Source organism: Eimeria acervulina, genomic scaffold (assembly GCF_000499425.1).
Source record: "Eimeria acervulina Houghton genomic scaffold, Eah_scaff70, whole genome shotgun sequence".
NCBI lineage: Eukaryota > Apicomplexa > Conoidasida > Eucoccidiorida > Eimeriidae > Eimeria > Eimeria acervulina.
In genome coordinates this window covers 67,501-80,356 of record NW_013549646.1, presented here as the reverse complement: position 1 = coordinate 80,356, position 12,856 = coordinate 67,501, and the positions used below count along the sequence as shown (strand labels likewise).

The 12,856-nt window shown below is 52.1% G+C and overlaps 2 protein-coding genes across 2 annotated transcripts in view; both read right to left on the bottom strand.

The window, feature by feature from the left end:
• Positions 1-4,415, bottom strand: part of EAH_00012620 (hypothetical protein, conserved) — a gene marked incomplete at both ends in the record, with an annotated part of 8,710 nt that extends 4,295 nt beyond the window's left edge. The window contains 6 exons of the mRNA XM_013394626.1: positions 99-292; positions 1,075-1,574; positions 1,774-2,580; positions 3,030-3,496; positions 3,626-4,055; positions 4,331-4,415. Coding sequence (XP_013250080.1) covers positions 99-292; positions 1,075-1,574; positions 1,774-2,580; positions 3,030-3,496; positions 3,626-4,055; positions 4,331-4,415 — 2,483 coding nt within the window. The remainder of the gene's footprint in view (positions 1-98; positions 293-1,074; positions 1,575-1,773; positions 2,581-3,029; positions 3,497-3,625; positions 4,056-4,330) is intronic.
• A 1,389-nt stretch (positions 4,416-5,804) lies between these two features.
• The window catches only part of EAH_00012610 (hypothetical protein, conserved), a gene marked incomplete at both ends in the record, with an annotated part of 16,277 nt that continues 9,225 nt past the window's right edge, over positions 5,805-12,856 (bottom strand). The window contains 14 exons of the mRNA XM_013394625.1: positions 5,805-5,867; positions 6,254-6,369; positions 6,554-6,680; positions 6,892-6,978; positions 7,176-7,239; positions 7,455-7,735; positions 7,973-8,472; positions 8,714-9,679; positions 9,787-9,893; positions 10,018-10,121; positions 10,345-10,750; positions 10,931-11,872; positions 12,081-12,393; positions 12,570-12,633. Of these exons, the coding sequence (XP_013250079.1) occupies positions 5,805-5,867; positions 6,254-6,369; positions 6,554-6,680; positions 6,892-6,978; positions 7,176-7,239; positions 7,455-7,735; positions 7,973-8,472; positions 8,714-9,679; positions 9,787-9,893; positions 10,018-10,121; positions 10,345-10,750; positions 10,931-11,872; positions 12,081-12,393; positions 12,570-12,633 (4,140 nt within the window). The remainder of the gene's footprint in view (positions 5,868-6,253; positions 6,370-6,553; positions 6,681-6,891; positions 6,979-7,175; positions 7,240-7,454; positions 7,736-7,972; positions 8,473-8,713; positions 9,680-9,786; positions 9,894-10,017; positions 10,122-10,344; positions 10,751-10,930; positions 11,873-12,080; positions 12,394-12,569; positions 12,634-12,856) is intronic.

The following is a 12,856-nucleotide window of genomic DNA, read 5'->3' as shown; positions in this document are numbered from 1 at the left end:
GCAGCAGCAGCAGCAGCAGCAGCAGCAGCAGCAGCAGCAGCAGCAGCATTGTCTAGGTGCCATACGTATCAGTGTGAATACATTGCAGCAGATTGAACAGAGCATTCGCAGTAATCCCTGTCAAAGGTAGCTCCAATATAGGCTGCTGCTGCTGCTGCTGCTGCTGCTGTACGTCCTGCTGCTGCTGCTGCTGCTGCACGTCCTGCTGCTGCTGCTGCTGCTGCTCCAGTGTCTTCGAGGGGGCGAGCAGATTTCCTTCTCTGAATTTACCCGAGAGCATCGCACGAAAAACCTGAAGGCAGCAGCAGTAAGCAACAGCAGCAGAAACAAATGCAGCAGCAGCAGCAACACCAACAGCAGCAGCAGCAACAGGACTAACACCAGTAGCTGCAGAAGCAGGGCTGATGCTACTCCTGCAGCAGCAGCAGCAGCAACAGACGCAGCAGTAGACACGGGGTGGTAGTCTTGCTGCAAGTGTGAAGCCCCGCAGCCGCCGCCGCAGCAGCAGCAGCAGCTGCTGCTGCTGCAGCAGCATTTGCAGGACTGAGTCACCGTCTGCTGTTGCAGCCTCCTTGCATAGCTAGCTAACCAGTTGGCTGGCTAGCTATGTAGCTAGCTAGCTAGCTGGCTAGGGCCCTGAACAGCTAGCTACTCCCTCAGCTAGCTAGCTATCGCTTTGGCTAGCCTTCGACTTCTTTGGCTAGCTGGGGTTGTGTCTAGGTAGCTAGCCAGCTATCCCTCTGGCTAGCTAGCTGTTTGGCTAGCTAGCTGGCCATCTCTCCGTCTAGATAGTTACCTATCTGCTGTCTAGCTAGCTGCTGGCTAGCTAGCTGTTGTCTAGCTAGTTATATGTTGTGTAGCTAGCTAGCTGTTGGCTAGCTAGCTGTCCGTTGGCTAGCTAGCTGTCCGTTGGCTAGCTAGCTGTTGGCTAGCTAGCTATCTGTTGCCTAGCTAGCTATCTGTTGGCTAGCTAGCTAGGTGTTGGCTAGCTATCTATCTGCTGGCTAGCTAGCTAGGTGTTGGCTAGCTAGCTGTCTGTTGGCTAGCTAGCTAGGTGTTGGCTAGCTAGCTGACCCTTGAGCATGCAGCTAGGGCGATTTTATTTGCTGCGAATTGGCGTCCAGCGAACTGCAGCAGCAAATCAGGAGGCGAAGAAAGAATGTAAGAGGCGACTTCGCTAGCCACGCTGCCTGCTGCTCCTGCTGCTGCTCCTGCTGCTGCTGCTGCTGTTGCTGTTGCTGCTGCTGCTGCTGCTGTGGAGGAGGGGAGGGAGCCTCCGAAAGAAGCAGGACGCAAAGAACAGCCAAAGCCCAGAACCTGCTGCTGCTGCTGCTGCTGCTGCAGGTTGGAGACTGTGAACGGCGCAAAAGGAGACAGCATTGAGAAGAGCCCGTGGGAGTTGGACGGCGGTGCCGCGATCTCGCTGCTGCTGCTGCTGCTGCTGCTGCTGCTGCTGCTGCTTTTATTTGCAGGGACGCTGCTCTCGTGAATAGGCGTAGGGCACTCCATGAAGACTGCAACTAACAGCGAGCCGTCTGGCCACAGCAACTCCTCGACTTTCTTCCTGCTGCTCACTGAAGCAAACAGCAGCAGCAGCAGCAGCAGCAGCAGCAGCAGCAGCAGCAGCAGAAGCATGGAGGCATGCGTTGAGGGGCAGTACAGAAGACCCAGGGACAGACGAAAGAGAGAGACACCCCAATACCTCAACCCTTACTCCTCCTACTACTACCAACAGCAGCAGCAGCAGCAGCAGCAGCAGCAGCAGCAGCAGACCGTCGCAGAGGTGTGTGGGGCCGTAGCCGACGCCGGGCTCTTGTTTGCTGTAGACATCGCTGTCTTCATAGCCAATCACTCTTTCTGCTTCTGCTTCTCTGTTTCTTCGTTCGCGGCCGTGGTTGAGCCTCCTGCTGCTGCTGCTGCTGCTGCTGGTGCGGCCGTCGTTGCTGCTGCTGCTGCCACGCTGCCGTTGACGAAGTGCTTCATGCTGCTGCTGCCTGTCTCTGTTGCCGCTGCTGCTGCTGCTGCAACCGCTGCGAGGGGCGCGCTGGCTGCCTCCTTCTGACTCTGCTGCACCTCTACTATTATTGCTGCTGCTGCTGCTGCTGCTTGTGCTGCCGGTGCTGCTGCTGCTGCTGCTGCTGTTGTTGAGGGTTTGCTGCTGCGCATGGTCCCTTCTATGCCTCCTTCTACGTCTGGCTGTTTCATCTGCAGCAGCAGCAGCAGGAGGAGGAGCAGCAGGAGCAGCATTCGCCCCCGCAGCAGTATCTGTTTGGACAGTATGTCTCCTTTGTTGCTGCTGCTGGAGGATCTGTTGCTGCATCTGTTGCTGCATTTGCTGCTGCATTTGTTGCTGCTGCATTTGGTGCTGCTGCTGCTGATGCTTTGGGGGCCTAACAACTTGCAGCTTATAATGCACTAGAAGGTCTCTAGGCAAGCTGCTCTCTAGCATTAAATATAGTTCTAGTGAGCCGCTATTCTTTTTATCTCCGCAGGGGTATATCCGCAAAAACCACCGCCCTGAGGCGCCGTCTCCAAACAAATGCGAGTCGATGTACTGATCCTCACTGCGAGGCCGCAAAACTGCAGCAGCAGCAGCAGCAGCAGCAGCAGCAGCACCAGCAGCAGCAGCAGCAGCAACAGCAGCAGCAGTAGCAGTAGCAGTAACAGTAGCAGCAGAAACAGCAGCAGCAGAAACAGGGGAGGAGCAGCAGCAGAAGTAGGGGTGTAGCAGCAGCAAAGGCAGCAGCAGCAGAAGCAGCAAGGGAAGCAACAGCAGCAGTGGAAGCAGCAGCAGGAGCAACAACAGCAGCAGCAACAGCAGCAGCAGAAGCAGCAAAAATATGGATGGTGAAAGGAGGGTAGATTGTGTAGAATAACAAGCAGCAGCAGCAACAGCAGCAGCAGCAGCAGCAGGAAGAGACTCTGCAGCAGCAGTAGAGGAGTAAAGTTCTTTCTTGCTGCAGCGGGCAGCCTTCACCTCCGGATTAAATCGAAGGTTTAGGGTTTAGGGTTTAGGGTTTAGGGTTTACATCTGCGTTTTGCAAGAGACCAAACCCCGAGGAAGTCGTTGATACGCCAAGAGACTGCTAATTTATCTTTAATAACTGATGATATTAGCGAATACCGTTTTGCTGCTGCAGCATAAGCAACAGCAGGCCCTTGGGTAGAGCAGACTGAGCGGACAGCGCAGCCTTCCCCCAAGCAGTCGAGCGACTCCTGCTGCTGCTGCTGCTGCTGCTGCTGCTGCTGCTGGGAAGGAGAAGGAGGCAGAGGTATGGCCCCCAGCAGCAGGGGCCCCGAAGCGTGCATGTTAAAGACAGAAAGAAGACAGAGACAGACAGTGAAGAGACAGTAGAAATCTATCTGCTGCAGCACATCACAAACACACCAACGTTGCTGCTGCTGCTGCTGCTGCTGCTGCTGCTTCTGCTGCTGCTGTTGCTGCTGCAGGTTTGGTTTTGCTTTTTTTAATATTTGTTCCGCTTTTTGCCAAATTCTGTGGGAAGCAACAACAACAACAACAGCAGCAGCAGCAGCAGCAGCAACAGCAACAGCAGCAGCAGCAGCAGCAGCAAACTATCCGATAGTCTCTCACCAGCGGCAGCCGCTGCTGATCAGGGCTTGCCTGTAGGATGCAACTGCTGCAGCTGCTGCTGATGCTGCTGTTGCTGCTGTTGCTGCTGCAGCTGCTGCTTGAAATATGCTGCTTGCTATATCGATTAGCTGCTGCTGTTGCTGCAGCAAAACCGACCGTAGCGGCCAAAGGGGCCCCTTGGAGGCCTTGTGTAGAACTAAGGAGTTAAAGACTTGAGGTGTACAGACACCTGCGATACTGCAACAGCAGCAACCCGATGCAGTTGCTGCTGCTCCTGCTGCTGTTGCTGCTGCTGTTGCTGCTGCTTGCTCTCTTGCTGCTGGTGTTGCTGTGCTGCTGCTGCTGCTACTTCTGCTGCTGCTGCTGCTGCTGCTCCTGCTGCTGCTGCTGCTGCTCCCCTGTTTGTGGGTGACCTTAGGCTGGAAGCGGGCGTTCGTTAGGAAAGAAGCAAAGCGAGGGTCTGCAGCAGATAGCAGCAAAGAAGCAGCGTCTGTTGCTCTAAAACAAACGAGATGAAGCAAAAAGAAGAAATAGACAGAGGAGAGAGGTTTGTATTTGCCAAGCCGCCCCGCCTCAGCAGCAACAGCAGCAACAGCAGCAACAGCAGCAGCAGCAGCAGCAGCAGAGCCTGCCCAGTGAGTGGTGCTGCAGCAGGAAGGGTAATGCTGAGGCAAAGACAAGGAAACAAGAATAATAAACCAACAATGAAGAGATTCTAAACCGTCTAATGCATACAAAAGTAGCAAAAACACACTAAGGCTGCTGCTGCTGCTGCTGTTGCTGCTGCTGCTGCTGCTGCTGCTGCTGTTGCTGCTGTCATTGCCGTTGCCGGTGGATCCCTTACAGTCGGCTTACATTATCTGCTTTTTCTCGTGAAATATCAATCAAATATATTAATTTAAATTATATTAATCAATTATTTATTGTATTTAAATATAAAATGCTTAAAATAAGCAAAGAAATTATCACAACAACCCCCGGCTCTCCTCCCCGCTGGTCTGCAGTCGGCAGCAGTGACCCCCGGCTCTCTCTCTGCTCATATTTTGTTGTTTTTGTTTGTTTTTTTAACGAAATAAACATTAAAATTAATTAATTATTATATTATTAATCATTTTTACATTTTAAAGCAGCAAAAACCACCAGAAAATGCCTCTTTACAGCCCCCCTATCGGCTGTACTGAACGCATACTAAATATATATATATATATTATACTGTTTACATTTTATATCAAACAACAAAAAGATTATATTTATATTAAACAAAAAAATATTAATTATATTTTATATTATTAATATTCATTTTATTTTACTCTAAACGTCCGTAGTAATGTTTATTATTCAATAATAATAAATAAATAAATAAAAATAAATAAAAATAAATTAAAATAAATATATTTTTTCTTTTTCATAAATGCCAGGTATCGAACCCGCAACCTCCACACTCAGACAATTTATTTTGTTTTAAAAAACCCTAAACCCTAAACCCTAAACCCTAAACCGTAGACGAGCAGGGGAGGGTTTTCACAGGCAGCCATAAGAAGATTCTCGTTTTATCTGATGCTGCTGCAGCTGTTGCTGCTGCTGCTGCTGCTGTCGCTGTTTGCTGTCGCTGCTGTTGTTGCTTGCTTCTTCTGCTGCGGCGTTGCTGGAGTTAATGTTTTTTTATTTTTTTTGTTTTTTTGTTGTTGTTTTGTTTTGTTTAGCTGCCCCTGCTGTTATTCTTTTTATTCGTCTCTCTCTCTCTTTTTATTTATATTTATTTTTATTTGTTTGTCTCTGTCTCTGTCTCTGTCTCTCTTTGTTTGTTTATTTATTTCTTTTTATGTTTTTCTTCCTCGTGTACACTCCGTTGCTTTATATCTTTCTTTATCTCTTTATCTCTTTATCTCTTTATATCTATTTAATATCCATTTGTTTATTTATTTATTTATCTATTTATCTATTTGTTCATTTATCTATTTATCTACTTATCTCTCTATCTATTTATTTATTTATTATTTATTTATTTATTTAATCTCCCTCCGTTTTATGCTGACTGCAATTCACCGCTGTTTTTCTAATGAGCCCTAAACCCTAAACCCTAAACCCTAAGCCCTAAACCCTAAACCCTGGGGGAGAAGCCTAGAGAAAACAAAGCCTCAAAGACAACCTGAGTCCAAGAGTTGTTCGTCTTCCAAACCCTAAACCCTAAACCCTAAACCCTAAACCCTCATGCTTCTTCTTGCGGCAGAGCCAGCAAGCGCACCCGCACCGCTTGAGCTAGCTCAGCTACCTGCAGCAGCAGCACAAGCACAAACCCTAAACCCTAAACCCTAAACCATAAACCCTAAACCCTAACATCAAACCCTACGCCCTAACACCACCCCCTCAACCCTTAGCCTTAAACCCTAAACCCCAAGCCCGAACACCAAACCCTAAACCGTAACCGCCGACCTCCCCTTTAAACCCTAAACCCTACCATCAGGCCTCAACCCCTAAACCCTAAACCCTAAAGCCTAAACCCTAACATCAATCATGCGCACCCCTGCCGCAGCCAGCCCCCCTTGTGCCCTCACTGACAACGTAAACCCTAAACCCTCAGGTGTATATCCACTCGAATTAAAGCAAAAGACAAACCCTAAACCCTAAACCCTAAACCCTAAACCCTAAACCCCTCACCTCAGCAGGTACAGGATGCGGCGCATTGCAGAAGCGTAGGGTTTGATCAATGAAAGACAAAACCCCAGACCGCAGCTTCCTTCCTTCTACTTCGCTGCCTCTAAACGCACTCTTCTCTAAACGCAAACCACAAACCCTAAACCCTAAACCCTAAACCCTAAACCCTAAACCCTAGACAAGAAGAAAGGCAATTCAGATGCAAAGAAAGGCATCCTATAATATCCATTCTCCGTGGGGATAAGATTTCGTCGCACTGCACACAGTGCTGAGGGTTTAGGGTTTAGGGTTTAGGGTTTGCACCTGTTGATATGACTTGCGCTATTAGCTGCAATAGAGACAAACAAAAATAAGAAGCAAAGGGGGGGCCGCAGAGCCGCAGCAACTCCGAAAGAAAGAAGCGGCAGATGCTTCGGTCTGTATGCGTGTACTGCAGCACACACAGCCCAAACCCTAAACCCTAAACCCTAAACCCTAAACCCTAAACCCTAAAGCCTTAACCCTCTTCGGCAAACCCTTGCTCCTACAAGCAGAGGTTGACTCGGGTTTAGGGTTTCAGGCGTTCGATTGTGGCTGCTGAGGGTTTAGGGTTTGCTGTGCTAGTACGTCTGCCTCGCGAGGGTTTAGGGTTTAGGGCTTACAACGCGCTTGAAGACAGAGATAACAGCAACAAATTCTCCTTCATACTTGCAGACGTACAGCCAAAAGCGAGCGATAGACACCCGCCGCTGCAGCAGCAGCAGCAACAACAGCAGCAGCAGCAGTAGGAAGCGCAGCAATAGAACAAGCAGCGCCGGGAAGCAGGCAGCAGCAGCAGCAGCAGCAGCAGCGGCAGCGGTGAAATGCACTCGGCTGCTCAAACCAATGGCTGGCAGCAGCAAAACCCCTGAAACCCTAAACCCTAAACCCTAAACCCTTGAAATACCTCCATGCGCTTCTCCGCAAAGGCAGGGGCTTCTCCGCGGTTGCCGCCAGATACAAATAATCGCCTGAGGACCCCACAAACCCTAAACCCTAAACCCTAAACCCTAAACCCTAAATCTCTAAACCCTAAACCCTAAAGCTCCAAACCCTTTATTCATTTTTCTCTCCGAAGATACAAGGTATAGCCGACAGCAGCAACGCTGTCCCTGCCCTGCTGTATTTGTGCCTGCTGCTGCTGCTGCTGCTGCTGCTGTTGCTGCTGCTGCTGCTGCATGCATACCCTAAGAGATCTACAACGGGAGGCCGTTTGTTGCGGTGTACATCCACCATAAACTTGAGCAGCACGAGGAGGCCGTCAGTGACGAGGAGAAGGGGATCTGCTGCTGCGTCTCCTGCTGCTGCTGCTGCGCTGCTGCTGCTGCTGCTGCTGCTGCTGCCTAGCAGCTGCTGCCGCACAAAAGACAACACTGCTGAAGCAGCAACGTTAGTGCCCATACACCCCAACAGGGCCTGCCACTTGTCTACTAAAGTCCAGTCTTCCCTCCGACAAATTCGATAGATCTGAACCCGCAAACCCTAAACCCTAAACCCTAAACCCTAATCCCTAAACCCTAAACCCTAAACCCTAAACCCTAAACCCTAAACCCTAAACCCTGAACCCTAAGGGTCTAAACCATGTTAAGAGCACCTTTTCAGGAGTGAGGGTGGTTGATAACAGATAAGTGCGCCTAAACCCTAGACCGTAAACTCTAACACTGTAGGGTTTAGGGTTTAGGGTTTAGGGTTTAGGGTTTGTACCTCGAGCAGCTCTTTTCTTGCAATTGCTTTGTAGCTTTCTACAGATTTTGAGTAAAGATGAAATCTACGACTTATTCTTTGCTGCTGTCGCTGCGGGAGATGGCTGCCTCTGCCCAGTCTGTTGCTGCCGCTTGCACTGACATACACCTCGCTGCCTAGCAGGCTGCTCGTGTCTGCTGCTCCTGCTGCTGCTCCTGCTGCACCTCCTGCTGAGGAGGAGGAGGCAGAAGTCATAGGGAGACCGCCAGGGGATGTGTACGCGTTGAAAGCCTTTCCGCCTCCAAAGTATAGCTGCTGCTGCTGCTGCTGCTGCAGTTGCTGCTCCTGCTGCCACGGCTGCTGCTGCTGCTGCTGCTCCTCCTCCTCCTCCTGCTGCCATTCGCGGTTGCCCGCAGGGGATGGAGTCACAGAAGTTACGATGCTGCTGGAGGCCAGGCTGCTACTGCTGCTGCTGCTACTGCTGCTGCTGCTGCTGCTGCTGCTGCTCTGCGTTACAGAAGCTGCAGTAGAGAAGCAAGTGCACAGACCAGGCAGCAGCACCCTAAAATCTATGGGCCGGAATAAACAGCAGCAGCAGCAAATGCAACGGCAGCAGCAGCACATGCAACAGCAGCAGTAGCAAATGCAACAGCAGCAGCAGCAAATGCAACAGCAGCACCAGAAAATGCAGCATCAGCAGCATCAAATGTAGCAGCAGCAGCAGCAAACGCAGCAGCAGCAACCGCAGCAGCAGCAGCCTACAGGTATCATAGTCACTCCTCTTCTCCCAGGCGTCTTCTGTGTTGAGGGCTTCAGCAAACAGCAGCTGCGGCTCCTGGTGCAATTGCTGCTGCTGCTGCTGCTGCTGCTGCTGCATGAACAAGTGCTGCTGCTGTTGCTGCTGCTCCGGCGGAAGCGGAGCCGGTTGCTGCTCGTGCTGCATTGGCGAGAAATAGGGCTGCAGCATCGGCTGCTGTAACTGCTGCTGCAGCGGCTGCTGCAGTTGGTGTTGATGCAGCTGTTGCTGCTGCAGTTGCTGCTGCTGCAACTGTTGCTGCTGCAGTTGCTGCTGCTGCAACTGTTGCTGATGCAGCTGCTGCTGCTGCAGCTGTTGCTGCTGCAGCTGCTGCTGCTGCAGTTGCTCGTGCTGCAGTTGCTGCTGCTGCAGCTGTTGCTGCTGCAGCTGCTGGTGCAGCAGTTGCTGTCCAAATTGCTGCTGGTGCTGCATCTGCTGCTGCTCGTGCTGCATCTGTTGCTGCTGGTGCTGTTGCATCTGTTGCTGCTGCAGCTGTTCCTGTTGTTGCTGCTGCAGTTGCTGTTGCTGCAGTGGCTGCATTTGCTGTGGCTGTTGCATCTGCTGTTGGTGCTGCTGCAGACGCTGCTGCTGCAGCTGCTGCTGCAGCATATCATAGGAATGGCCAAAGCTGGGTCCCTGCTGTTGCTGCTGCTGCAGTTGCTGCATTGGGTGAAATCCCTGCATCATCAGCTGCTGCTGCTGCTGCTGCTGCTGTTGCTGCTGCTGCTGCATATACATCAGTTGGTCCGGTGTGTAGAGCTGCTGCGGAGGATGGTGTTGCTGCTGCTGCAGCTGGTGCAGTTGTTGCTGCTGCGGGATGAAGAGTGGCTGTTGTTGTTGTTGCTGCTGCTGCTGCTGCTGCAAGAGCAGCGGGGCCTTGTCCTCCACCTGCTGCTGCTTAAAGAATTGCTGCTGCGTTCGGAATGAGGCACCTGCAGCAACAGCAGCAAGAGCAGCAGAAACAGCAGCAGCCATGAAGAAGCAGCAGAAGCAAGCGTAGCAGCAGGACACGCAGCAGAAGCATAAAGGCTGCGGCTACACCGCTCAGCAGCAGCAGCAGCAGCATCAGCATCAGCAGCAGCATCAGCATCAGCAGCAGCAGCAGTAAGTGCTCCGATAGCAGCAGCACAGCTCTTGCAGCGGGATCTGCAGCAGCAAGAGCAGCACCTCCTGCTGCCGCAGCTGCTGCTGCTGCTGCTGTTGCTGCCACTCCCGCAGCAGCAGCAGCAGCAGCAGCAGCTGCTGCTGCTGCTGCTGTTGCTGCTACTACTTGCCTGGTAAATGATGCTCTGGCTCTTCAAACAAATCCTCCATCTGCAGCCGCTGCTGCTCGGAGTCGGAGATATCGGAGAGAGAAGAATGGTTGCTAGACCACTGAATCGCATAAACCCTAAACCCTAAACCCTAAACCCTAAACCCTAAACAGGAGGTCGTGGGGCACAGGGGGCGAATTTTCAGAATGTGCTGCTTTAAGCTGTTGAAAGGTCTCAAAGATTTCCCTCTCGTGGCATGCTAAACCCTAAACCCTAAACCCTAAACCCTAAACCCTAAACCCTAAACCCTAAACCCTAAGCCGTGTGGCCTAAAGTACGCTGACCTCATCGGAGCTTCTTTGCATTTCTTCAGGGTCTCCATCGAATTGCCAGGGCTCATGTTCCGCTTGCTGCTCGTGTTCGTGCTGCAGCAGCAGCATCTGCTGCTGCTGCTGCTGCTGCCGCTGCTGCTTCCTTCCTTCCCACCAGCGGCGAGTTAATTCGTACGCGCTTCGTACGCAGAGAGCTACGAGTAGATTTGCATACTTAAGAAACTGTGGCTCTCCACCTCCCCTGCTGCTGCTGCTGCTGCTGCTGCTGCTGCTGCTGCTGCTGCTGCTGCTGTTCAGCCTGTGCGATGTCTGGTGCTTCTGCTGCAGCAGCAAACGAGGGTTTACGAAGTCTTCTAACAGCGAATCCAACAGAGCCGTCTCCCTCAACGCAGCAAGCGGAGGCTCCACAGGGGCACCCCTGTACAAACAAAGCCATATTAGGGTTTAGGGTTTAGGGTTTAGGGTTTAGGGTTTTGCGGGCACTGGAAGACGGAACGAGCACTAGCATATGGTTGGCAGGGGAGAGCCCAACCCTTCCAGATCTATGAGGGCTTAGGGTTTAGGGTTTAGGGTTTAGGGTTTAGGGTTTAGGGTTTACCGGGTCCTGCGGTACTCCAAATGCCACGGTCTTGAAACCCCATATTGGCTTGCAGAGGGCAGCTCTAAGACCTCGTCTTCTACAGACTGTGCGCTGCCTGAATCAACTTGCTGCTGCTGCAGTTGCTGCTGCTGCTGTTGCTGCTGCTGCTGTGGGTGCTGCTGGTGCGGGTGCAGGTAGTAGGGGTGCTGCTGCTGATGGGCGAGGGTGTGCTGTAGCAGCTGTTGCTGCTGCTGCAGTTGCTGCTGCTCTTCTTGCTGCTGCTGCAAACGCATGCTGCTGAATCCAGTTGTGCTGCTACTGAGGCTGCTGCTGCTGAGGCTGCTGCTGCTGAGGCTACTGCTGTCGCTGCTGCTGCTGCTGTCGAGCGTTAGAACACTCTCATCGATGCTGCGGCGCCTTTTGGTGCGCTGCTGCTGCTGCTGTTGCTGCTGCTGCTGCTGCAGTTGTTGCTCCAGTTGCATGGGTGGCGGCAGGTGTTGCAGCCCTTGCACATACTGCTGCGGCTGCTGCTGCTGCTGCAGCTGTAGGGGGGAAGCAGCAAGGCCTTGTAGGTGAAACTGATCCAGCTGCACCTGGTGTTGGTGGTGGTGCTGCTGCAGTTGCTGCTGCTGTGGCTGCTGAGCAGCAGCAGCAGCAGCAGCAGCATTGTGCCCCAAGTGTTCCGTGTTGGTGCGGCTTCCGCCCGGCTCCACGGCGTCACCTGGTGCTGCTGCTGGTGCTGCTGCTGGTGCTGCTGTTTCTGCTGCTGCTGTTGCAGTTGCTGCTTTCTTTGGTGGGGCTGGGCGTTCGTAGAGCAGCTGCTGCTGCGCTTCAAACTGCTGCAGCAGCAACTCAACTGTATCCGCCAAGTCGCATGCATCAGCAGGCGCGAGGTGTATATCCACCCCAATAAAGAGAGAACGCGTAATGCTACGAAATAAAGAAGCCAAGCGTGGAAACCTGCGCACATAACAAACCCTAAACCCTAAACCCTAAACCCTAAACCCTAAACCCTAAACCCTAAACCCTAAAATACCCTGCAGGAAGTAAATAGAAAGGAAAGACGCAAATGGCTGAAAATAATAGGCAGCATCGCCGTTGCTGCTGCTGCTGCTGCTGCTGCTGCTGCTGCTGCTCTTGTTGCTTCTGCTGCTGCTGGTGAACGTACTCATCTAGATTTGACAGCAGCAGATAAAGCTGAGCAGCAGAAACTTCGCGCTGCCTTTCAACGTGCGAAGGCATATGTGCTGCTGCTGCTGCAGCAGAGGAGGCGTGTGCCCCCTCTGCTGCTGCAGCAGCCTGCTGCAGCTGTTGCTGCTGCTGCTGCTGCGGAGCAGCAGCAGCAGCAGCAGCAGCAGCAGCACCCCCCGGCTGCACCACCAACCGCGTCAGCAGCTGAGCTAAGCGTCGGGCCCCACAGAGGTCTGGCCTCCACCCCGCAACGAAAATAAAGAGAGCTAAGGCGTAGAAGTATGCGTTTTCTGCAGCGCAAACCCTAAACCCTAAACCCTAAACCCTGAACCCTGAAGAAGGGACTTCGTCGCAAACGAAACTGACAGATGGAAGCTCGTCGCACGTGCGCACACAAAATGCACTGCTAAATTCTAAACCCTAAACCCTAAACCCTAAACCCTACGCTCTAAACCCTAAGTCTCACCCGCATGAAGAAAGAGAGCCGAAATGTTTGAAAGGTTCATCGAATATAACTCTTCCCGCTCATCCTGAATCACAAACCCTAAACCCTAAACCCTAAACCCTAAACCCTAATCCCTAATCCCTAAACCCTAAACCCTAAACCCTAACCCGAAACGCAGCAGCTGCTTTTAAGCAAGACCACAAGGCCCTCTAGCGTTTTCCTGGTACTGGCCTGGAATAAGGGTTTAGGGTTTACTGTAAACCCTAAACCCTAAACCCCGAACCCTAAACCCTAAACCCTAAACCCTC